We start from the raw sequence: 26170 nt of genomic DNA, 5'->3' as shown, positions 1-26170 counted from the left end.
GCAGTACGAGCTTACATGCAGTGCATATTGAGTACAGCCTTGCTCCTAGTGTGAGACATGCTGCTGAGGTGGGTGCTCTGCAGTAAGAACACACTCCTTCAGAATGACCCCCAGAGAGTGTATAATAAAGTCCACAACCAGAGGTTGTGGCTTACCAGACCGATTTGTGTGCCCTCCGGATCCCACAACTCAGACCCCCAGACAGGTTGCAGAGATGCAGCAGCCAGCGCCGATCAGTGTGAGAACGCTGATAAAATGGCGCCGGAGTGAGGAGGGGGGGGCGGGGCCTAGTCCAAGAGCGGGAACCGGAGGGCCAAGGGGATATACAGGGGAGGGAAACATCTCAGAGAGGAGTGTCCTCCCCTCTGCTGAACGGCCGGTGGGCGGCGGCGGCGCCGCACTGTCCCTCTGCATGACAGACATGCAGGGGCAGTGAAACCGAAAGTAGGCCGCAGATGAAGCCGGGGACTAAATTTTACAGTGCGGCCGGCGAGCAGGCACCCTCGGCGCGGTTCTCAGGGGAAACCCAGAGAACCGGCCGGAAATGTCACCAAAATAACTAACACACTCTCCCCAACAATAAAAAATGCAAGGGACCCCCTGCAATAACGTCTCAATACTTAGCTTGAGAGACGCAGGGCCAGGTCCCTGAGGGATGAGTGCTCCGTCCGGCAGGGTCCTGAGAGGGCTGCGGATGGAGACCGGTCTCCTGCAAAGCAGTGAGAACCGTGCTGGCTCCCACTTCAAGCCAGAGCCCGAGGGATGGTGAAGGAGCACGGCATGTAAAGGCTCCAGCCTTGAAATCAACCTTAACAGCACCGCCGACAGTGGGGTGAGAAGGGACATGCCGGGGGTCCAGCTTGGACCCGCTTTTCTTCCAACTCTTTAAAATCAAAAATCAGATGAGAATGCATGTGTGGGTGATCCTCCTGAACACAAAGCATTGAACTGGCTAGATTTGGTCATCCAGGGGGTGTATATGCTCGGAGGGAGGAGCTACACTTTTTAGTGTAGTACTTTGTGTGTCCTCCGGAGGCAGAAGCTATACACCCATGGTCTGGGTCTCCCATAAGGAACGATGAAGAAAAATTGCTGATGTTTAGTTTGTTAAACGCTCAGAAAATGAATAAATAAGTTAAAAGTGTTTTTTTAATTCCTCCCTGTAAAAATTTAGTTTTTTCGCCCCACTACTTATAAAGTCAACTAAAGGGGAATCTGTCATAAGGTTTTTGCTATGTAATCTGAGAGTAGCACAATGTTAGGGGCTGAGACCCTGACTTCAGTAATATCACTTGCTGGATAAAATACCTGTTTTTCTCTGCTACTAATTTACCAGTTCTCTGAATTCTAAGCCATGTATAACTCCGCCCACACCACTGATTGGTAGCTTTCAGTAAACATAGGAAAAAAACCTGCCAATCAGTGGTGGAGGTGGGGTTATGTAGAGCAGGAGGACTACGTGGAATGACAACTAGCTCTCTAGGAATAATCTCCTGCTGATAAAACACTGATTGTATTCCAACTAAAACAATCTAAGGCTATGTGCGCACGTCGCGTAAAAACATGCAGTTACGCTGCGCTTTGTAGCGCAGCGTAACTGCATGCGTCCTGCGTCCCCTGCACAGTCTATGGAGACTGTGCAGGGGCTGTGCGCACGTGGCGTTTAAGAGCGCAGCGCTTCGGCTACTGCCGAAGCGCTGCGCAAAAAGAAGTGACATGTCACTTCTTTCCTGCGCTTTGCCGGCAGCTCCTGCTCTGTCTATGGCAGGAGCTGCAGGCAGAGCGCATGGAATCGGCGCTCACTAAGGACATTTCTGCAGCGATCTAAAGCGCACATGTGCTCTTCAGATCGCTGCAGAAATTTCTGCAGGGCTTGTACGCAACGTGCGCACATAGCCTAACAAGTGGCACATCTTTGATAAATCAGTATGAATTTGTATGGCAGAAACCTTCCTCATTATGCCTTTGTCTGCCCGAACTCCTCTGTGCTGTGTATCAGCCACAAATATCCTCACATGATCACGCTTACGTTTTCGTGACATATCTAATGTTTTCATACATTGTCCAAAACTGTTTTCTTTGGGAGGCTTGTCTAATAAAACTTGATTTATACGCCAACAGTTGATGATGTGAACAATATACCGACTTATTTAGGAAAATCAGAGAAAAATGGCATTTGGCACTGATTGTTTGGGTCATAGGTGATACATAATTTGGGACCCAGGTTTTATCGACCCCCACAATCCAGCGCCATCTATATTGGCATTTATGATAGCCATACCCAAATATTACATAAGAGGCTGTTTGCGCCATTTCCTATTTGTTTTGTGAGGGTAGGCCTGGAGTATGTCGTTGCATAATTATCTGTATGTCTGTATGACAATCGCATAGATGCCATTATAACTTTAAGATGTGTGATCAGGAATGTGTTAACTAGATAATCAAGCCTAAATGAACAATGAACAAAGAGGTATTTAGAATATACTGAGAGAATCTGTAATCAGTTAGTTCTCACCATGCGAAATGTGGGATGTGAGATGTGGGAGGTTGACTCCTTGTTCTTGCTCAGCAACGTGTTAACAAAGAAGTATTCAGTAGCTGGTTCAAACTAGTATTAGGAAGCCAGTAACAGGCTGATGACGTACTATATGGACATTGCTGGTTACCTCTGACCAATCAGGGACAATGTTGAACTGAATAACTGTGTATTTTAGAACATACGGACCAGAAGACCATTGAGCTTCTCCCGAATATAGACACGTCTATGTGTGGTTATTGTTCCTCATACATACATCTGCGCAGATCGATTTGAACTCCGTCTCTGTGACCTTAAAAAACCCAATTTGCGAGTTTCCCTAAATTGCCAACCTTGACAGTTTATAGGTTGCAAAGACACGGTGGTGCTGATCCCGCCAGTGATTGGTGTCCCTGATATTAACACTTTTTTTTCCATTTATATCTCGTTGCTCAGGAGTCCGACCACCGCTGCTGCTGCCCAGCTTGTATGCGCTACGCTGACCCTGCCCAGGATGAGAAGGTAACAGCACACGCGCCACAGATCCAGCTCAGCTTCAAAACTGTGCTTACAAGCTGAAAAGAAAAGAGTCTGTAAGCTCTGCGCGTGTTCTGCTGTCTAGCAATGGTGGTCGGTCTCCAAGGTAATGAGCTGTAAACAAAAAAAGGAAAATATAAACTCTTAAGAACGGCTGAAGATTTTTATGAGCAATAAAATAAGTGCTCCTGCACTGATCGCAATGCATGTGGAAGGATATTTAAATGACTACAATTAATAATCACTCAATCATTGCTTATTGCACAATGGCATTTGCTGTAGGATACAACAGTGGGTTTTGTGCAGATGAACCCTACGCAAGACTGATGTGTCCCAGGATTAACCGGGGCTTACCCTTAGATGAGGTTACCCTTGATCCTCCGGAGAGAAATGTACACCATTAACTTAAAGGGAACCTGTCACCTAGAATATGCGTTCTGACCTATCAGCAGACGCATGTGTGCCCTAATTACACCTCCCTACCCATCCCTGTGCTGTAAAATTGTATAATATGAAAGTAATAAACAACGATTACCTTCATATTTCCTATGTAAATAGCAGGGTATTTGGTCCCATGGGCGGCGCCTTGACCTATGGACGTCTGCATACTTTCCGTGGTATCACGCCCCTGTGGGCGTGATACCATGGAGTCACATAAGCAACGTCCCCGTCGCTCATTCTATCCTGTGCACATTGCGGCAGGCTTCTTTTCTGGGTGTTCACTCGCCGGCTTCAAACGCGCACTGCGCATCTAAAACTGACAAGGAGAACCCGGAAGAGAAGCCTGCTGCAATGCTCGCAGGACAGAATGAGCAACGGGGACGTCGCTCATGTGACTCCATAGTATCACGCCCACAGGGGCGTGGTACCACGGAAAGTATGCAGACGTCCATAGGGCAAAGCGCCGCCCATGGGACCACATTCCCTGCTATTTACATATAAATATGAAAGTAATAAAATGTTTATTACTTTCATATTATACAATTTTACAGCACAGGGATGGGTAGGGAGGTGTAATTAGGGCACACATGCGTCTGCTGATAGGTCAGAACGCATATTCTAGGTGACAGGTTCCCTTTAATGTAGGATGCTGCAAACGCATCTTAAGTGAATCCACGCGTAGACGCAGTGATGCAGAGGACAGTGCCACATGGGTTTATGTAGGAGGCGATGCCATAGCCGGGACACCTAGGCCATCGGCATTCCCAGGTTCGTCGGCAAGGCACAGAGTCGGTGCTTGGAGTGACGTCACAACCGAGCATGGTGGACTCAAGTTCTTCAAATCCTATGCGTTTCGGAACAAAACTGAGGACCCATCCTCAAGAAAAGGTCATCAGTATCAGAATGGCAGGAGCTCAACCCAAACATCCATTCCGCCGAGTCCTCTGGAGGGACAGCCGCCTATTTTATTATGGGTAATAAAGTAGCACTGACCTGTGATTCACCTTCACAATGTTGATGATTGATATTAATCATTAAAAGGGACAGTATCGCGTTTTTTTATTTTTGTATTAAAAATAGTGATTCTGAAATCAAGTATTTCTAATACAAAATGAAAATCATAGCTTATTTACTTTTTCTGTTATTCTAATTTTACTGTATGCACTGGGGGCCATATTGGATTTGCTGTGTGTGTAACGACAGTTACACACTCCTTTATGGCAGCCCCTGTGCATAGAGAATAGTGGTCGCTATCCGACCCTGTGTGTAGCGTTACAGTGGGCGTATGCTGTGACCTGGACGCGCCCCCTGGGCTGTCCAGATCACAGCAGAGGGAGGAGTTCAGCCGCCATCATCGTGGAGCTCACAGCGTATGCTGTTTGCTCCACTTCACCCCTGTCAACCGCCGGGATGTGTGAGTACAGGCCGCCTCCCCTCCCCTGCCCCCGTTACCGATGACACCGCCTCCCTCCGCTCTCCCCAGCCCCCGCTACCGCTAGTGCCGCCCCTCGCCGTTCCCGTCTCCGCTGACGCCCCATCCCTTCGCTCTCCTCAGCCCCCGCTAGTGCCGCCCCTCCCCCCGCCGTTACCGTCTCCGATGACACTTCCTCCCTCTGCTCTCCCCAGCCACCGCTCTGCTCGCCGCTGCTGTGTATGTGTGTGCCCTTGCCCCACTGCATGCGAGTACCGCCGCTGATGCTGTCTGCATGGCTGTGTATTATCCTCTCCTGTTTCATACTGTCTGCTGAGCTGTGTATCTAATCCTAGCCTGGGTGATGCTGTCTGCTGAGTTGTGTGTCTAATCCTCTCCTGTGTGATACTGTCTGCAGAGCCGTGTATCTAATCCTGTCCTGTGTGATACTGTCTGCAGAGCCGTGTATCTAATCCTGTCCTGTGTGATACTGTCTGCAGAGCAGTGTATCTAATCCTGTCCTGTGTGATACTGTCTGCAGAGCAGTGTATCTAATCCTGTGTGATACTCCTGCTGTCCTTGGTGACACTTTAGACATTTCTGGTCACCAACAAAATGGCTCTGCACTGTGTCCCTACATGTCATTCTCTGTTATCCTTTGTAAACACTCAGATTGGGAGGTGGAGGCATGCCACCACACACAGGAGAGCAGACTCCGCCCACTTTACTGCAAGCTGTAACGTGAGCTTTTTCCTACAGTGGGATTTCTATAGGATTTCAGAAGCTGCTCCCCCTAGTGTTTAACAGTGGAAACAGTGGAAAATATTAAACTTTTTAATTTTTTTTAATTTTGCTCAATTAAAAAAAGAAAATAATATTTAAACAAAACATTAAAATAATATTACTTTACATTTTTTCAGGTATTTAATTTTTTTTTTTTTCTGACGATACAGTCGGTAATACAGCAATCCCAAATTGACAATATATGTAACAGCATTAAAATTAATCCTTTATTAAATATATTCTAAAAAGAAGAACCCAGTTCCTCTAGTTATATTTCATCAACTCATAAAGCCCTCACCATGTATACATCATATGCGTGCCCAGATACCCCAAGGCAATTCATACCGCATTTAGAAAATCATGGTGGAGGCCACTAGTTCAAAACAAATAAACAAACCAACATAATAAACAAAACCAAGGGTGATTATGCCAAATCAACGGACGTTAGTCCAATTTGATAGAAAAACTAAGCATAAAAAATAAATATACCTAACAAAAAAATGTCATCAATTAACATCTGATACTGACAGTGGTCAGATACCATAATTATGAACATATATTAGGCATATAACAGGAATGGTCTCACCAACTCCTTCCAAAGATGGGGGGCAGGCAGTCTCTCCTTTGGATTCCTGGGTTCAGCATGCACTCTCCCTATCCAATCAGGAGACCACAAAATAACAAAATTACCTTCCACCCCAAACTCCCGTCCTAACAAGGACGGTCCACATCTATTGCAAGGTTGGACCCCTAAGCTGAGCCTGTTGGTGACCCGACGCGTTTCGTCCACATCGACTCCTCAGGGGACATATTAGAAATATACCAGGTCCTCACTGCCAGCCCTCACATGCCTCAGATGTCAAAAGAGTCTGGCTCGTACAAAGTGGGGTCTTTTAAACATGGCGTTAATGTGGCTCCTCCAATCAGGAGGGACAACTCACCTGATGTTTAATTCCATTAGCGTTATGTAGATACTAATGTAATCCCATTAGTTCTCAGCACGTGTAGAGCAGCGTCCAAAGCTGCTCAGCGTGCGTTTCACCCTGGGACCGCCCATGGCTGTCAAAAGACAGTGATAGGAGAGGAACGCCTCCTCCCCATCCCATAGTGCGCCTCCTCAATACGTCATCTGGCATACACTACAATAGCATCCCACCTAGAGAAAATCTCCAAAGGGCGGGCGCACGTAACTAACGGGGAGGACCACCTCCTCCTCCCCATCCAGAGCGCTTCTCCTTATTGCGTCCCCCAGGCTTGCGTTCCACCCAGGGAACGCCCCCGGAGACGCATAACAGGAAGAAAGCACCTCCCCTAATCATCGGTGATACACACCCCGCTATGGCTCCATTGGCCCAAAACCCCATCACTCTTCCACCAACAGGAAGACACGCCCCCAATCCAGGGACAGACAAAGCGAACGGAGGAAAAACCTCCCTTCACCCATAACAAAGTCCCCCTGGCAAACTGTGGGGCGTGCGTTCAAGCCGTAAAGCCGCATATCACCATCCTAGATATTATATCAACAATACCAACTGACGGTTCACTCCAAGTATAGATAGTCACTAGAAAGGGGGGGGGCGGAGTCAAGCCGTCCCGATGCTGCACTTCAAGGGGATGAACCAGCTCCATAAACAAAGCATGTAATTGGACGACTGGTCATTCCATCAGGGCAGCATCATTTTCCATTGGAGGCCTCATATATGTTGGAATTCCTAATATCAATAGGAGTCGCCTTCCATCAGAAAAAACGTGAGAGGCGATGCGGCCGGCTAGTGAAAGAACATGGTAATTTAATGGGTACATGGGGGGAATAAGGTGTATCCCGGGGGGATATTGAAAATATTATATAGACTAAGGGACATGATATATCTACACATTGTTGATTTCTTCATAACTCTAATTGAACCCATTGCCAGCCGGTATAAAAAGGTCCAATTAGTAAATGACACTAGCACGTGTAATGGATCACGCCATCGGTGACAGTAAATCAATTGTTTACAATGGATGCCACCGATCTCTCCATTGGAGTAAGCTGGAGGACTATATGGAATAGTTACTTAGCAGGAGGTGCCACGGATACTAAATAAAGCTGTTGAATAGCAATTGCTCATTTAGACCCATCGGTGAAAGGGTTTCAAGTTTGAACATCCACCTCATTTCCCTCTGGAGGACCAATCTGTCCCAGTCTCCACCTCTTTTAGGTCTCAGGACCTTGTCAATCCCCGGGAGTTACCCCCATGTTTTTCAATAACGTGTCTGGACACAGCAGTGTCCCTCCGATGTTCCACGTCGCCTAGATGTTCACCTATCCTCCTAAATTCACGGATGGTTTTTCCAACATACTCAAGGCCGCACACACAGTCGATCTTATATATGACTCCCTGTGTGCGGCAGTTGATAAAGTGTCTTTAGAGGTCACATTGCTCCTGAATGTCTTGGTGACCTGTATAACCGGGCATGCAATGCACCCTGAGCATTTAAAGCAACCCTTTATATCCTTGGTACCCTTAGCTAGCCAATTATCCTCAATTGTTCGCACAAAGTGGCTGTGGACCAGGCGATCTGCCAGGGATTTATCTTTCCTGTAAGTAATCTGGGGTTGCTTAGACAAAATTGGACACAAGTCCCTATCCATCCTTAGAATTGACCAGTGTTTGTTAAAGATACGACGTACGCCATCAGCGCCATTGTCAAAAGGTGGTAATGAACCTATTAGATCCATCCCGGATATCTGTTTTCTTTTTGGTGATCAATAATTCCGATCTTGGTCTCTCCCTTGCCTCCTTTAACGCCTTATTAATAACCGTTTTGGGGTATCCCCTTTCTTGAAATTTATCTCCCAGATCTTTGGCTTGGACTCGGAAATCCCCCTCCTTGGAGCAATTCCTTCTAATTCGAAGGAATTGCCCCTTTGGGATCCCCCGTTTCAAATGTTCAGGGTGACAACTGTCCCACCGGAGCAGGGAGTTTGATGCTGTAGGTTTATAATAAGTACGGGTGTGGAGACCCCCTTCAGCATCCCTATGAATCAAAATGTCAAGAAAGGGCAATGTGCCCCCCTCCTCTAAAACAGAGGTAAACTTCAGACCGATGTTATTCATGTCCAGACCCGCTACATATTTAGACAAATCGTCCCTGGGTCCATTCCAGACAACCAGAATGTCGTCTATGTAGCGGGTCCATATTTCAAAATGACGTGTTATCTCTTCCGTTTCTTGTACAAAGATCATAGTCTCCTCCCACCAACCCAGGAGCAAGTTGGCATACGAGGGGGCACAAGGGCTCCCCATCGCTGTGCCCCTGAGCTGGTGGTATAAACGGCCGTCAAAAAGAAATACATTCCTGGTCAAGCAAAAGTGAAGAAGTTTTAAGACAAATTCATTATGCTGCCGATACTGGGTCCCCCTAGTCGAGAGGAAGTATCTCACTGCCTCCATCCCTTTGTCATGTGGGATGGAGGAATAGAGGGCCTCCACATCTATACTGCCCAAGGTGGTGTTAGTCTGTATAGTTATACCCTCTAGTTTGCGCAGGAGATCTGGTGTATCTTGTACGTGGGACTGTAGGGCCAAGACAAAAGGTCTCAGGACGGGATCCAAGTAAATGCCGCAATTCTGGGTAAGGCTATTGATTCCAGAGACAAATCGGTCTCCCTCTCAGGGGATCCAACCCTTTGTGCACTTTTGGGAGGCAATAAAAGGTTGCCATGACAGGATTTTTCTGGTATAAAAAAAAAAATCATACTCAGACTTGTCAATGACTTCCAAGGTCAATCCCTCGTCAAGAATTGTCCTTAATTCCTCCATGTACATCCTGGTTGGATTCCCTGAGAGCACCTCATAAGTATCACGGTCATTCAGCAAACCAGCACAGAGATCAACATATTTATCTGTGTCCATGACGACCACGTTGCCACCCTTATCAGAGGGCTTTATGACAACGTGGTCGTCATTCTCCAGATCTTTCAAGGCCTGTATCTCCAACCTGTCCAAATTAAATTTAGCAAAGGCACCAGTCACAGCTAGATCCTTCAATTCTTTTGTGACCAGTTCTTCAAAAATATCTATTGCCGATACATCCGACATTACTGGTGGATTTTTAGAACTTTTGTTCTTGAGGTTCGTAAAAGGACCCCGGCCCCCCAGATTAGGGTTCTCCATTTCAAGACTACTTAGAAGTCTAATGTCTTGAAGAAGATCAGCCGGAATGTCAAGGTCCTGGCAAACCCTGGCGTCCTGTTTGAGAAAATGTTTTCTGCACCTCAACTTCCTAAGGAAGAGATTAAGGTCCTTAATGGACTCAAACAGGTCAAAGTTCGATGTCGGTACGAATGATAGTCCTCTTTTGAGAAGGTCTATTTCAACTGGACTAAGTGCCTTTTTGGACAGGTTGATAACCTCTATATTTAATGTCATTTGCCTCTGTGAAATTGGCGGTTCCTGAGAAAATGGGGTTCAATGGAATGAGGGGGAGGGGAGTAGTCCAATCTGTCTCCTGGTCTAAAACCTCCTCTTCCCCTTCCTCGACCCCTATTTTTATTCTTCTTAGACTTCTTGAATCCCTCGGTATCCGAGGTTTCAGTATCAGTGGAGGAAGGTACTATGGGTGGAATATCTACTGGTGATTGGTTATTAATAACCTGGTAAGCTCGGTTATCCTTGAAGTCTAGAACGTCCCTGCTATATTGTTTATGCTTACGTTCTTTCAGATGGTATTGGAACCGTTCCAGACTATCCTGTAACTTTTTCTCCTTATTAGTAAAGTCTGGTTCACTAGAGTATTTTTTGGTAATCTCAATAGATTCTTGAAGTTTACTATTCAACTGTGAAAGAGTGGCCTTCTCTTCCTCCAGCATAATCTGCATGAGTTTCAAGGAACTATTGGTGGCCTCTCTTTCCCAATTGGCAACAAATGATGTACTCTTATAGCGTGGTCCAACTGAAAGCTGGATCCTCAGACCCCTTGGGACGATTCCAGCCCTAATGTAACTCTCTAAAGATTGAACCTCCCACCAAGAGACAATCTGGTCCCTATAAACCTGGGTTAGTTCATTAAAGGCTGCCCCATAGGACGGTATATATCTTTTCTGAGTAAATTCTTTGTCTGAAAAAACATTTCTAGCTTCAGCCAACCATTCATCAGTATTTAGGCCCGTGGATAGGAACCCTGCCATAACTAAGTTAGTAGGTAATACAGCAATCCCAAATTGACAATATATGTAGCAGCATTAAAATTAATCCTTTATTAAATATATTCTAAAAAGAAGAACCCAGTTCCTCTAGTTATATTTCATCAACTCACAAAGCCCTCACCATGTATACATCATATGCGTGCCCAGATACCCTAAGGCAATTCATACCGCATTTAGAAAGTCCCTTTAATGTCTGACTAATCAGCCCTGCCCTGTATCCCTTTGCATATTTAGTGCACAATCCCTTTTTAGCCCCCTATATCCTCCTCTATATGCTGCAGCACCGACTAGCAGACATCACTGTACAGGGTTTTGCAAATTTACTATTAGACCAATTACTCATATTAATTTTCTTTTCACTAATCAATACTATATTTCCTAAAGGTCTTTTGCTATGAACAACCTCATACCATTTCTGTTACCTCTATAATACACGTAACAAAATTTACTAGATTTGTGACCATGTCCCTGATCTTCCAGGCAACTTTGCTAATTTTAATCTGTATTTTAAAAATATGACCTTAAAATGTAAGCTGTTATCTCTTTTTTCCCTCTAATACGTCTCTGAGCTTCCTTAAAGTTTACCACTGCTAATGTGATCCTTCACCCCCCCCTTTCATTTGTCCTAACACTTCCTAACTAACCTTTTCCTAATATACTTCCACTATCTACCCTGCTCCTGTAAGTTTATCTGTTTACAGCTCCTATATTTTTAGGTTGTTGAAGTTTTTATGTGACCCCCCTCCCCCTTTCATTTGTCCTATCACTTCCTAACTAACCCATTCCAAATCTACTTCCACCATCTACTCTGGTCCTGTAAACTCTCTCTGCGGCTCCTATATTTTTAGGTTTTTGATGAAGCTTTTATGTGACCCCCCCTTTCATTTGTCCTAACTCTTCCTAACTAACCTTTTCCTAATATACTTCCACTATCTACCCTGCTCCTGTAAACTCATCTCTCTGCGGCTCCTATATTTCTAGGTTGTTGTAGCTTTTATGTGACCTCCCCCCCTTTAATTTGTCCTAACTAACCCTTTCCTAATATACTTCCAATATCTACCCTGCTCCTAAAAGCTCATCTCTTTGCGGCACCTATTTTCCTAGGTTGTTGTTGTAGCTTTGATCCTTTGGGTCTGGAGACTGGAATTAGGCCAAATAAGTAGGTCATGTCACTGGTAGAGGTTGGGCCGCTGGTCACGCATGGACTTGGAGAAGGTCCGGCGCACGGCGAGACACACAACAATCAGTGGTTTCACTACAACAAACACGGGTTACATCGGGGACGCTTTAACAACGGTGGTCCCTGGTGCAAGTGAGGGGGAAGATGGAACACCTCCTGCACTCAGCTGCACCCTGCACTCCTAGCCAGTTCCTATACACATTCTGCACCTGTCGCCAAGCAGGATACCTGAAACCCTGAGAGAACTCTTGCTAGTGAGTTGGCAGGTAAGGCTCACTAGTTCCACCTCTGCACTAATAAAACAAGCAGGGAAGGTATGACAGACAAGGGAAACAAAAAAGGATAAGCTCAGCTTCACGGCTGCACTCAGACACCAGGACTGCATCCTACACCGTATCACACAACAAGGGCTCCAGCAGCTCCTTCCACCTCGAGGCCTAGCTTCAGAATGAACCATAATAAACGGAACTCTCTACTGGAAAATGTGACCATATATAGGGGAAGGGAGTGGTCACCAACCGGAAACACCTGAGGCCTGGAGTCAGAGGCTGATGGAAAGCAAAACTGACATCAACCCTTTCAGCATCAAAGTAAAGGGAATACGATTCATGTGGGGAGTCTCAGATGGCAAAGAGAGACTCTGGCCCAGATCCTGTTACAAGTCTCTAGTAACAGAGAGACATCTGTGACACTGCCCCTCTGTGAGTGACCGCAGTCTCTGCACACATGTCCAAATCACACTTCACTCTCCTCACAGCCCCCTCCAGTGACGTGCCCTGCTCAGTTGGTCCATTTTCAGTCTCCAGATCGGAAATATCAATGCTAAAATATCCACATAAGAATATACGAGCCATAGATATATCAGCTTACAGGAGCAGGGTAGGTAGCAGAAGTATATTTGGAAAGTGTAAGTTAGGAAGAGTTAGGACAAATAAAAGGGGGCCACAGTGGAAAACCTCTTTAAATACTGGGAGATCCCTGCATTTTCGTCACTATTAACAAGTATCTAGTGATGAGCGAATAGTAAAATATTCGTACCAAATACTTAATACTTAGTAGAATTTAGATTGTGAGCCCCAATGGGGACAGTGATGCAGATGTATGTAAAGCGCTGCGGAATATGTTGGCTCTATATGAAAATAAAGATTATGTATAAAATGTCAGGTTCCCTTTAAAAGTCGAGGCAAAAGGGCATCAATTAGGACACATCCCCTTTATCACTACACTTCAGGGTTTTTTTTTTGGGGGGGGGCAACAGAACTAGGAAAAGAAATTATCTAAAAAGCAACTAACAAAGCAGTGTAATAACCCATGAAAATAGTCAGCGGATATAAACCAACCTCTGATTTGTCTGTCGATCACGCGCATTTCTTTGCGGATTTTCAGTGACCATTCATTCACCTAATGAGGAAAGAGAAAAACCATCATCAATGCAGGACAACCAAGGGGTATGGTCAGAACCAAAAGTGACTCCCTAAATACCCTCGCTGGGCTTGCGATATCCCCCCCCCTTAACAAATCCTCGCTGGGCTTGCGATATCCCCCCCTTAACAAATCCTCGCTGGGCTTGCGATATCCCCCCCTTAACAAATCCTCGCTGGGCTTGCGATATCCCCCCCCTTAACAAATCCTCGCTGGGCTTGCGATATCCCCCCCCTTAACAAATCCTCGCTGGGCTTGCGATATCCCCCCCTTAACAAATCCTCGCTGGGCTTGCGATATCCCCCCCTTACCAAATCCTCGCTGGGCTTGCGCCCCCCCTTACCAAATCCTCGCTGGGCTTGCGACCCCCCTTAACAATCCTCGCTGGGGTTTGGGATCCCCTAACAATGCGGGAATATCCCTTTAAGGTATAGTTAACCCTTTAAGGTAGCGATATCCACTCTGCTCTTATACACTGGGGCGGGGTGAAGGTGCAGCGGACACATAAGACCACACAGCAGTCACTACACGGCCGTCCAAGTGCGAGCACCGGGAAATAACACACCGTGACCGTCTATAGCCCCCGTCCCCGCTCACCAGGTCCTTGGGCGGCCGCTCCTGGGATTTCCCGAACAGCCCCATATCTGTGCACCGGACAACCACAACACAGGCTCCAAGCTCAGCGCTTCCGGTGTCACCACACTTCCTTCTTCTGCCCTTAACTTCTTCACGTCCTCTCCTATTACTTCCGCCCTCAGTTGACGTCAGCTGTGACGTCATACGTTATGACACGTGACGGTTGCAGTAAAGATTCAGGTCGGGCTCGTTTTTCTTGCTCTGTGCTCTTTTTTTTTTTTATTTGTATTCATGTAACTTTATTGTCAACAAGCAAAAAGAACACTTCTATAACTTTTTAATTCTTTATTTTTTTCTATAGCTGAACTCACTGTTTATTTTACTTTATTTTTAGGATTTCTTTTTCTCTATAACTTTTTATTTATTTATTTGCTGGGTTTTTTCATTAGTTTTTCTTTAACTTAAATCACATTTTATTTTTCTCTGTTTAATTACAATTACTTTATTTTTTTGCTTTTTCCTCTATTTTTTATGTTTTTCTTTAACTTATCACCTTTTATTTTAATTATTTTTTCAATTTTTTATATCTTTATAATTATTATTTTTTTTTTTTGCTTTTTCCTTATTTTTTATTACTTTTCCTTTAACTTAAAACATCTTTTATTTTAGATATTTTTTAGGTTTTTTTCTCTTTATAATTACAATTATTTTTTTTTTTGCTTTTTCCTCTTTTTTTTTTTATTAGTTTTCCTTTAACTTAAATCACCTTTTATTTTAGCTATTTTTAAAGTTTTTTTTCTCTTTTTAATTACAATTACTTTATTTTTTTGCTTTTTCCTCTATTTTTTATGTTTTTCTTTTAACTTATCACCTTTTATTTTAATTATTTTTTCAATTTATATATCTTTATAATTACAATTATTTTTATTTTTTTTTGCTTTTTCCGTATTTTTTATTACTTTTCCTTTAACTTAAAACATCTTTTACTTTAGCTATTTTTTAAAGTTTTTTTTCTCTTTTTAATTACAATTACTTTATTTTTTTTTGTATTTTCCTCTTGATTTTTTTTATGTTTTTCTTTAACTTCTCACCTTTTAATTATTTTTTCAATTTTTTTTACCTTTATAATTACAATTATATATATTTTTTTGCTTTTTCCTCTTATTTTTTTATTAGTTTTCGTTTAACTTAAAACACCTTTTATTTTAGCTATTTTTTTTTTAGATTTTTTTTCTTTATAATTACAATTCATTTTTTCCATGTCTGACCCTACTTTCAGCTCAGCACATACAACACAACTGCATAGCACATATCACATGACACATTACTTACACAATAAATAGCACATGACATGTTTCACATTACACTACATGAGAATAACGTGATTGGGGTCTTCACGGGAGGTACACGACAAGAAGTCCATCTCCTTACATGTACATAGCCTAATACTGAGGTACTGGAAGAATTAAGTTTATTCTTGCATATACTAATAAAGCAGGACTAGTCCAGTCCGGTGTACCATCCCCCACTCTAGTCCTGCCTACGATCTTCTTATCGCACGTCCCTGAGCACGACTTACAGCCACCATATAGTAGGACTATCGTGATGATTAATGTGGTGGGGGTGAAACATGTCCCCCCAGGCTCATCCTGCCTCATTACCATATGCAGAATCAAACTTCACTCCCCTAACACCACAGTGTAGGTAATCACATGAAATACCTATTCAAATGTATCCCCCTAACAAGTTTGATATGCCTTTTTACAATGTTTATTATAGGTCTTTAATCCTCAGAACCGTAAAAAAACAAGTGGTAAATAGCGCCCTGATAGGCAAAAATGCAGCTGGTGTCAACTAATAGTGTCAAGGTAGAAATTTAGGTGAAGATAGCTAATGGTATCTTCGTTCAGGATATCCAGAGTTCGGTGCCGTATTAGCTGTATATTAGTACAGATATCAATGAATCAGACAATGATCACACAAGACGTGTTCTCTGCTTGAGCCAGCGTTACCAACTGAACTCGTCTATTGGAAAAAAACTTAATTATACAGAATGCATCATTGTCCTTGAAACTAGAACGGAGACTTTAGGGAGTATTCAACTCCCTAATTTTTCCCAGTATTTGTAAAAAAAAATTGGTAAATAGCGCCCTGATTGACACCAGCTGCATTCTTGCCTAATAGCTGATGCCCGGCTGTGTCGGATAGTCACTCTTAGCACCGATCACGAGTGTTTGACCACCTAGATGCTGTTAACCATCTATATGACACTGTTGTGATTGGTAACAAAGGGGAACGGCACCCACTTTAACCCTTTTCCGACCACTGGTGTGTCATAGCTGACAGATAGTCCTGTGGTGTCCGGCTATAGAAGGTCACAACGTTTGGCTGCGCAAACTGCTCCATGACCTATCATTTCTGTTTGGTTTTCATCTCTTTCCCTTTAGGACCTTGCTGAGTTTCTCAGCCTGTCAGCTGCTGTTCATCAGTACTTTCCTTGTTTATATATACCTTCACTTACTATTAGGCCCCTTTCAGACGTCTGTGTTTAATCATATATAAGCCACACGCATTGGTATGGTCATACGTGTGTCATATGTGTGACACGTACCGGAGAAAATATGGGTCTACGAGTCTTTGAAATAAAAAGATATTCTATATTTATCTGTATCCAGCGCTGTTTTCTTCGGCTCTGCTGCCTCCTGCTCCTGACCGCTACTCATCATATTCATTGATTATTCACTGCACCGAGAACCTGGAAGCCGGTGCATCATGGGGACAGCATCGCCGAGGACAGCACCGTGGGGGCAGCATTGCTGGGGACAGGGGAGTATTCAGCAAGCAGTGTGTTTGCAGTGACGTCCAGGAGGTCATTGGAGTTCCCAATGAACTTTGATGACATCCTGATGACACCCCCGCTACAGTGGTTGTCACCACGGTGACTTCACGGGTTCATCAGAGTTCATTGAGAACTCCAATGACCTCCTAGACGTCACTGCACACACACTGCTTGCTGAATACTCCCCTGTCACCGGTGATGCTGTCCCCGCGATGCTTCGGCTTCCAGGTGCTCAGTGCAGTGAATAATCAATGAACATAATGAGCGGGGGTCAGGAGCGGGAGGCGGCAGACAAAGAAAACAGTATCTATATACAGGTGAATATAGAAAATCTTTTTTATTTCAAAGATGTGTTTTCTCCGGTACATGTCACACGGATCACATCAGTGTGCAATTCGTGTGACACCCGTGCTGCCGGAAAAAAACGAGCATGTCTCCAAGTGTATGTGCGGGGCCACGAGCGGTCACACGATCCGTGTGAAAACACAGCCGTGTAACACCACAGAATAACATGGGTACGTGTGGCATCCGTGTTAAGAACAGATGTCACATGTACCTGAAACACGGACGTCTGGAAGGGGCCTTACTCGGTGCTGGTGATAGTTCATACATCTTTATCAAGTGTTCAGTGCAAGCAGGCGGCTTGCAGACATCTGGAGCATCTTGGTGGTTGTTGCAGGTTCTCGTCCCTAGACAACTAGAGAGAAGTTGGTTGTTGTTTTTCCTTGTTTGTTATCCCCTTGTATCTTTAGCGTCTCCTGGGGTTGATGAAGAGCTTATCCCATGCGTTCCCTACCTAGGGCCCAGATAAGAGTCAGGTATCCAGCTTGGAGCATAGGTGCGGACCCTATCTAGGGCGGTGAGAGAACCCAGGGCTCAGAGGTAGATTTGGTCAGGGGTCACCATCTTCCCCTTCTCTAGACACAGGGTTTCCCTTCCGTTTCGCTGTTGACTTGGTACTTCCCCATACCTAGTACGACAGCTGATGGCCTCGGGGTACCATAACAGCTATTACTTGGAGCCTGTTAGGCCTTACCTTAAGCTGTGTATAACAGGGGCATTACTTTTACAACCTGCACATATCATTAGTGGTTCCTCCTGCATGTACAGCAGAGATAAGCATATCATAGCAGAGCCAAGAATAGTATAGCAGAGCCAAGCAAAGCATAGCAGAGCCACAACTAAGGAAAGCAAAGCAGAGCAAAGCAAAGCATAGCAGAGCCACAACCAAGCAGAGCAGAGCCAAGCAAAGCATAGCAGAGCCACAACCAAGCAAAGCATAGCAGAGCAGAGCCGAGCAGAGCCGAGCCACAACCAAGCAAAGCATTGCAGAGCCATTCAAAGCATAGCAGAGCCACAACCAAGCAAAGCATAGCAGAGCCACAACCAAGCAAAGCAGAGCCACAAGCAAGCAAAGCATAGCAGAGCTACAACCAAGCAAAGCATAGCAGAGCCAAAACCAAGCAAAGCATAGCAGAACAGAGCCAAGCAAAGCAGAGCCAAGCAAAGCAGAGCCACAACCAAGCAAAGCGTAGCAGAACAGAGCCAAGCAAAGCAGAGCCAAGCAGAGCAGAGCCACAACCAAACAAAGCATAGCAGAGCAGAGCCACAACCAAACAAAGCATTGCAGAGCCAAGCAAAGCATAGCAGAGCCACAACCAAGCAAAGCATAGCAGAGCCAAGCAAAGCATAGCAGAGCCACAACCAAGCAAAGCATAGCAGAGCCACAACCAAGCAAAGCATTGCAGAGCCAAGCAAAGCATAGCAATGCTCAGCATAGAAAAGTTAAACATTACATAGCTGAGCATAGCATAGCAGAGCTGTGGTATAACATGGCTGTCAGGGGTAATTCTGTAAGGAGGTGGGGGGGGGGGATGATATAGTAGATTGTTTCAGGACGTGTGCTGCAAAATCTATCACTGACACAGACTCCTAACCCCAGCAGTCCCCCTTGGTGCTGACTGTTCTCAGGTTGGATGGACACAGGCTGCCTCTGCACAGCTTCCTGGTGACTGGACAATAAACTGGACTCTCACTTGACAGCTGCGAATTGGCAGCAGACAACCCAGAATCACGCTCGCTCTGGGACCATAATAAGCAATGCGCCCCCCCATATATTACTATGTATACTATGGCTTGTGGCAGTGTGGAGGTGGCCTGAGCTATAGCTTGTTTGTTTAAACATAATAAGAATATTTGTGTATGTAAATAATCAAAATATAGATGTAGTTGCATAATTATCTGTGTCTATGTAGCAATCGCTTAGACCCATAATATGATTCTAAGCTGTATAGTCATGAAGGGGTTACAAAGGATAAGTGAACAGATGTACAGTGAAAGTTTTATAATAATGAGCAAAAGTCTTATCAGTAGTTTTCACACAGAAAGAATGTTTTAACGAACAAAGATGTGTCTCATAACATGCTGGGAGAAATTGGGGAGTGGAACACCCCCTATACTCTGTGTTGTATTTTCAAGGTTAATGATGCAAACTGTATAATTGGGTTTCTTGCAATACACGAAAGTCAGTTGGTGACGCTGGCTCAAGGAGAACATGTCTCATGTATTCATTATCTGATTCATTATTATCAGCTCTGATATATATAGCTAATACGGCACAGTCTCTGGCTACCCTGTATGAAGATACCATTAGCTATCTTTACCCAAAATTCCTCCCTTGACAGCAGAAGCCAGGAACAGACCATGACCCCCTGATTAGGAGGGAAGGCACTACCCGATACCGCAGTGATTGATAGCAACCCAGTGGATGTAAGCCTTTCTAGTATATGATGTTATATGGACAAGTGTATATTTTCAACCCTCCGGAGTACACCTTTAAGCACGTTAGGTTTGGGTTTTAGCAGCCGCCAGCATTCTCAAAGGCATCAGCAGTGGCCCTGCTTTCACATCATGATGCCACCATGTCTGTGGGTGGCCGGAAGCCCCATCTGATAGATACACATCTGAATTATTGCCTGTTAAGTTGTTTGTTTTTTAGCCAGGGTGTATATATTAGAGACAAATATGCTGTACAGGGCAGATCTGGGGGGTTTTGTCTGATCTGATCCTGGTCTTTATGGACGAGTGCAAGCTGTACGCCACAGCTGATATCTAAGTAAATCATTTTTTCACAATAACTTTCAGGGAAAAATCACTGTGAGCCCAAATGTCATCTTTTTTGGCTAAATATATAAAAAGGCACAACATTTTTCTTCTGACTTGGATCCCGTTTTATCGTCACATAATGACATTTTATTTTTATAGGATTTTAGAACATGTGAAAAATTAATCACGTTTTTAAGAGTTAGAACTTAAAAATGCAATTTTTGCCTTCGATGTAAGAAAACTGTACACCTTAATAATTCTGTACAGCAAATAGATGTTAAAGGGAATGTGTCAGCAGGTTATTGCTATGTAATCGTAGAGCAGCGTAATGTAAAGGCTGAGATCTTATTTTCAGCAATGTGTCACTTACTGGGCTGTGTTTTCCTGTTTCAATACAATTAGTGTTTTATCAGCAGGAGATTATCACTACAGGACTAGGTGTCTTGTACTTCCTGGTCCAACCACTCCCCCAACACTGATTGGTAGCTTTGTGTCAATGTCCACAGAAAGCACAGCCAATCAGTGGTATGGGCAGGGTTATACGCAGCTCAGAATCCTGAGCTCTGCAGCAAAGAAAACTGTGATTCTATCACAACTGCTGTACATAGTAAACCAAGTGACACATCAGTGGAATCAGGATCTCTGCCCTTACATCCCTCTGGTGTCAGAGTACATATCAAAAACCTGCTGAAAGATTCCCTTTAAAGGGGATGTCCACTATTTGGACAACCCCTACTCATCGCACTTGTTTGTCCCCGTGAAAATAAATAAGCCTATACTCAACTTTGATGTGACCAGAGTTCCAGCAATATGTAACGCCACGTTCCCGAGACACATGTGACACTTATGACAGGCAAGCACCGTAACCAACCAGCCTTAGGATAGTTAAGGAGGATGCAAGTGCAGCGCCGGCTTCCTTCTCCTCACCTTCAGACATTTAAGCAGGAAGTCAGCGCTGCACTCGCATCCTGCTCAAATGCACTAAACTGGGAAAAGGAAGCCGACACTGCATTCACATCCTCCTAAAATGTCCTAAGAGAAGGAAGCCGACGCTGCACTCACATCCTGCTCAAATGTCCTAAGGCAAGGAGAAGGAAGCTGGCGCTGCACTCACGTCCTAAGGCAAGGAGAAGGAAGCTGGCGCTGCACTCACGTCCTGCTCAAATGTCCTAAGGTGGGGTGAACGAAGCTGGCGCTGGTTGGTTGCGGGGCTCACGTGTCACAACAATGTCACATGGGTCCCGGGAACGCGGCTTCAAACATCGCTGGAACTGCTGCGGCACTGGAGGAGACTATAGGCTTATTTACTTTCACGGGCGCGAACAAGGGGAATGAGAAGGGGGTTGTCCGAATAGTGAACACCCCCTTTAAAAACGTACGTGGTTTGATTTACACCATAACAGGAGACGTCGTTATATTTTTATTAAAAACAAAAAAAAAAAAAAATTGATAACACTTAAGTGAAATCTTGAGACTTTCATTACGTACCTTCACAAACGTATGAAAACACTGAGAATAGTAGAAATGAAAATGGTTGGAAGAAAAAAAAAAAAAAAATCAGCAGAATTGTCTCTACAATTTGGCAGATAATTCTTTGTTTAAAAAATACGTTGAAATAGGAATATAATTTGTGAAAATCATAAAAATATTTTTTTCCCCCTCCCGTTGCTTACATTAGGCATTTACACTTAACACACAAGGCAAGAAAAAAATTAATCATGACGGAAACATAATGTGCAATTAGTCCACTGTACTGAGACTGAACCCCCCTCCCAAAAAAAATCCCCCCAGGACATCAAACCACAGATACGAGCAATTAGAGGCGGCCGGGAAGATTCCAGATGGAAACGTAGATGCTAAGAGGGGGCAGAACCGGACATGGCTGACGAAGGTTGGGTGAAGTGTTTCTTTTTGTAGGATGCCCATCGACAAACCGGGCAGCAATGTCTACCTCCGGCCAACCACATCACGATGCAGTTTTGGTGAAACACGTGACCGCACGGTAGACCCATGAGCAAAGAGGCGTTTTCAAAATTCTCCAGACACACCACGCATTCTGTACAGTGCAACATGTTCTCGGGCCAATGGGTCCAGTCTGGTTCCGAGGAATTCTCCTTTGTCGAGGACCCAACTTTTCTTCCGCCTTCGCACGCGCATGTCCAGTCGGCAGACTCCGAGCAACCAGAAGGATGACTCTTTGCGTTTCGGCACCGGTCACTTTCGGAATCGCTGTCGCTTTCTTGAGAACTTTCCGATAAGTCTTCTTCGGCGTGGTGAAGAGGACCGTGAAATTGCCAGGTTGGTAGGTTTTTGATATAATCTGTGGGTATCAAAGGATGAAGCCATAAATCTGGAAAGGCTAAACGTTCGAGAAATAGTTCCGGATCTTCGTCCCAATCGGAGTTATTGGGAAAATGATGAAATGAAGCGATTGGGTGGAACAAGTAACTGGTGTACCAGTCCCAAAGGCTGGACAGCCACTCCAGATTATTCGCGTTGGCTTCGTCGGCGTTATTGTTGCTCCGTCTCTTCTTCTCGAAGTAATCGATGAGCAACCCGTGCCCGAGATAAGTGCCTAGAAAAAGTGCGGGGTGAGAAGAGTAGAACATCCAGTCGGCTCGGACCCACGAAGCCAATGTGGTGGTGTTCGAATAGCGGAGAAGTTTTAGGCTGTACTCGTAAAAGCTATCGAGATAAGGAAGCTGGAGGAAACCTAACACCGGTAACCACGAAATAATGAGCAAGGAGTTGTATGTCCCTAAAGTGCTGATCAGAACCACAAATCTCTTTATGGTGGCTCCTTGAGTAATAAATAGGTCCATCCAAGCCATGAGGTTCACCAGAACCAAGCTCAGCACAAACAGGTCATTGACCTCCGGTTGTAAAGTGCGAAGAAAGGAATCCATGGCTCTCAGGGAAACGTATTCCCCCGTGTTATTCCCGTACTTGTAGATCCCCTCCGGCGTTTTCAGAACGTACGATGGCGTCCTGGAGATGCCGATTTCAGCCGTGTAACTCGTATTGTCCCAGTTTGCGACATTGACGAATATGAACTCTACTCTTCCGGTAAACTTGACGCTCAAGGCGGAGAAGAAAGCTGGAGGCTGATCGAGATTTGCAAACAGGAACAGCTTGACCTTGTACTGGTCGCTCCGGTTCCACTCCTCCTTCAGGTGCTCAGAGTTGTAGATGGTCTTGATGCGCGATGCCGCGTGGGCCGTGATCCACTTGAAAATGTGCTCTGTCTCGATCTTGCGCCCGCTGTACTCTTTCAGCATGACTTTTCCCTTTGAGTGGTTGGTTTGGGGCACGGACATTATAAGGGTCGATCTCATCCATCCTCTCTTTTTGCAATATCTGGAAATGGGAAAAACCAAGAACAGATTAGACTCTCGCCGAGGATATCTGCATCACCAAGAGTAAGATTAGGAGGGCACGATCACTGCTGCAGTCAATGAGAGGAGATTCATTAAAAGGGAACCTGTCACCAGTTTTTTGGCCTATAACCTGCGGCCACCACCACCGGGCTCTTATATACAGCATTCTAACATGCTGTATATAAGAGCCCAGGCCGGGGGTATAACATAAAAAACACTTTATAATACTTACCCAACGGTCGCACGGTGGGCCTAATGGGCGTCTCCGTTCTCCGGTGCCTCCTCTTTCGGCCATCTTCGTCCTCCTTCTGACTCCTGGGTGCATGACGCGTTTACGTCATACACACTCGCCGGTCCTGCGCAGGCGCACTACAATACTTTGATCTGCCCTGCTCAGGACCAGAATGCCGGCGAGTGTGTATGACGTAGCCGCGTCATGCACCGCGGCTAGAGAAAAAGGAGAACAAAGATAGCCAAAAGAGGCGGCGCCGGCACCAGAGACGCCCAATAGGCCCAATACACGACCATTAAGTGAATATTATAAAGTGTTTTTTATGTTATACCCCCGGCCTGGGCTCTTATGTACACATGTTAGAATGCTATATATAAGAGCCCGGTGGTGGTGGCCGCAGCTTATAGGCCAAAAAAGTGGTGACAGGTTCCCTTTAAACAGGTTGTCCACTAATTTTAAATTGATGGGCTATTCATGGATAGGTCATCAATGTCAGATCAGCCGGGGTCAGACACCCCAAAACCCTGCCGATTCAGATGTTCTCTGTGCCGGCATCAGGTGGCCGGAAATGCTCAGCTCCGCGTCTGCTCCATCTATGGATAGTGGCCAAGGTCAGGTACTCAGTGGGCCCCCCTGTTCCGCAGCAGGCGGGTCCTCAGTGTCCCCGTCCCCCGCTCCGCAGCAGGCGGGTCCTCAGTGCCCCCCCCCCCCGCTCCGCAGCAGGCGGGTCCTCAGTGGGCCCCTCCGGGTACTGCCCCATTCATGACAAAAACTTTAAAACCTTTTCTACTTTGGATCATTTTGCATGTTTCTTTGCACGTTTGTGGCTAACAGGGTGCACTATATCTGGCGACAGCTAGAGATATGATATAGACCGGTGACAATGGGTACGACGCAGCACTTGCCTGGGGTCACTGGAGCAGTTGAATGTTCCTGTCCGGATGCCGAATTTGGTCACTTTTTTCACCATCTTCTCCCAGTGGACCTTACTTACAAGAGGACTCCTGCTGTGGGCAACCACCTGGAAGAGATGAGAGAGGAGCAACATGACGAGACCAGAGATCTCGCGCACACACACAGACACACACAGACACACACGTCCCGGACTACTGCCGCTCCTGTAATGTTGTCACTGTGTGCGCTGAACAACCCATGATATTCTCATGCTACAGAATTACTGCAGCCATTGATTGTTACGCCAAGTGAGTGCTGCAGCCAATGTCACATGACCGCTGGGAGTCAGTGCTGACATCCCAGGAGCAGCCCTGGTCAGGGACATGTATATTTTTTATTTAGAGGTACAAGCCGTTACCTGCACCAGCCAAATGCCGTCCTTCGTGTCCTCCACCAGCTCATAGAAGTGCATCTCTCCACTGAAGTTGGTGCTGGATCCGGGCTCTGAGGCCTCCTCTTCCTTTAAGGCAGAGTACAGCTCCCCCTCCATAAGATCCCCTGGAAAAGACAGGCACAATGTGAAAGATGGCAACACTGTGCACGCCTCCATATATCCCCGGGTCCACGCCTCCATATATCCCCGGGTCCACGCCTCCATATATCCCCGGGTCCACGCCTCCATATATCCCCGGGTCCACGCCTCCATATATCCCCGGGTCCACGCCTCCATATATCCCCAGGCCCACGCCTCCATATATCCCCAGGCCCACGCCTCCATATATCCCCAGGCCCACGCCTCCATATATCCCCAGGCCCACGCCTCCATATATCCCCAGGCCCACGCCTCCATATATCCCCAGGCCCACGCCTCCATATATCCCCAGGCCCACGCCTCCATATATCCCCAGGCCCACGCCTCCATATATCCCCAGGCCCACGCCTCCATATATCCCCAGGCCCACGCCTCCATATATCCCCAGGCCCACGCCTCCATATATCCCCAGGCCCACGCCTCCATATATCCCCAGGCCCACGCCTCCATATATCCCCAGGTCCACACCTCCATATATCCCCAGGTCCACACCTCCATATATCCCCAGGTCCACACCTCCATATATCCCCAGGTCCACACCTCCATTTATCCCCAGGTCCACACCTCCATATATCCCCAGGTCCACACCTCCATATATCCCCAGGTCCACACCTCCATATATCCCCAGGTCCACACCTCCATATATCCCCAGGTCCACACCTCCATATATCCCCCCAGGTCCACACCTCCATATATCCCCCCAGGTCCACACCTCCATATATCCCCCCAGGTCCACACCTCCACATCCCCCTCCATATACACTGTATACAACACTGGGCAACATAAAAGATACACAATCACTACCAATTCAATGCTAATAATACACACAGCAAGCATCAGGCACAGACCAGGTGCAAAGTTCAAGGCGTCTTATCAAATTGTATCTCTAAAGGCCCCTTTACACACTGAGACTTTCTAGCGATCCCACCAGCGATCCCAACCTGGCCGGGATCGCTACAAAGTCTCCGGTGAGTCGCTGGTGAGCTGTCAAACAGGCAGACCTGGCCAACGACGCAACAGCGATCCGGACCTGCAGAGTGACCTAGCTGGTCATTGGGGACGTTGTAAAGCAGCT

General features: G+C 45.7%; 1 protein-coding gene across 4 annotated transcripts in view; it reads right to left on the bottom strand.

Annotated features, from left to right (window-relative positions):
• Positions 1 to 26170, bottom strand: part of CHMP3 (charged multivesicular body protein 3) — a 67298-nt gene that overhangs the window by 28269 nt on the left and 12859 nt on the right. The window contains exons 1-3 of one of the 4 annotated variants that reach the window (XM_075346771.1): positions 14161 to 14224; positions 13792 to 13808; positions 13399 to 13459 (exon numbers count right to left, since the gene is read on the bottom strand). In XM_075346771.1, the coding sequence (XP_075202886.1) occupies positions 13399 to 13426 (28 nt within the window). In that variant the 5' untranslated portion in view covers positions 13427 to 13459; positions 13792 to 13808; positions 14161 to 14224. Of the gene's footprint in view, positions 1 to 13398; positions 13460 to 13791; positions 13809 to 14077; positions 14225 to 21407; positions 23358 to 24514; positions 24631 to 24921; positions 25062 to 26170 lie in introns of those variants that run through there. The other 3 variants (XM_075346754.1, XM_075346780.1, XM_075346762.1) reach the window with 3 other exon arrangements.

The sequence above is a fragment of the Anomaloglossus baeobatrachus genome, chromosome 1 (assembly GCF_048569485.1).
Source record: "Anomaloglossus baeobatrachus isolate aAnoBae1 chromosome 1, aAnoBae1.hap1, whole genome shotgun sequence".
NCBI lineage: Eukaryota > Metazoa > Chordata > Amphibia > Anura > Aromobatidae > Anomaloglossus > Anomaloglossus baeobatrachus.
Note: the sequence above shows the minus strand (reverse complement) of the source record. Positions and strands in the feature narration are given on the sequence as shown.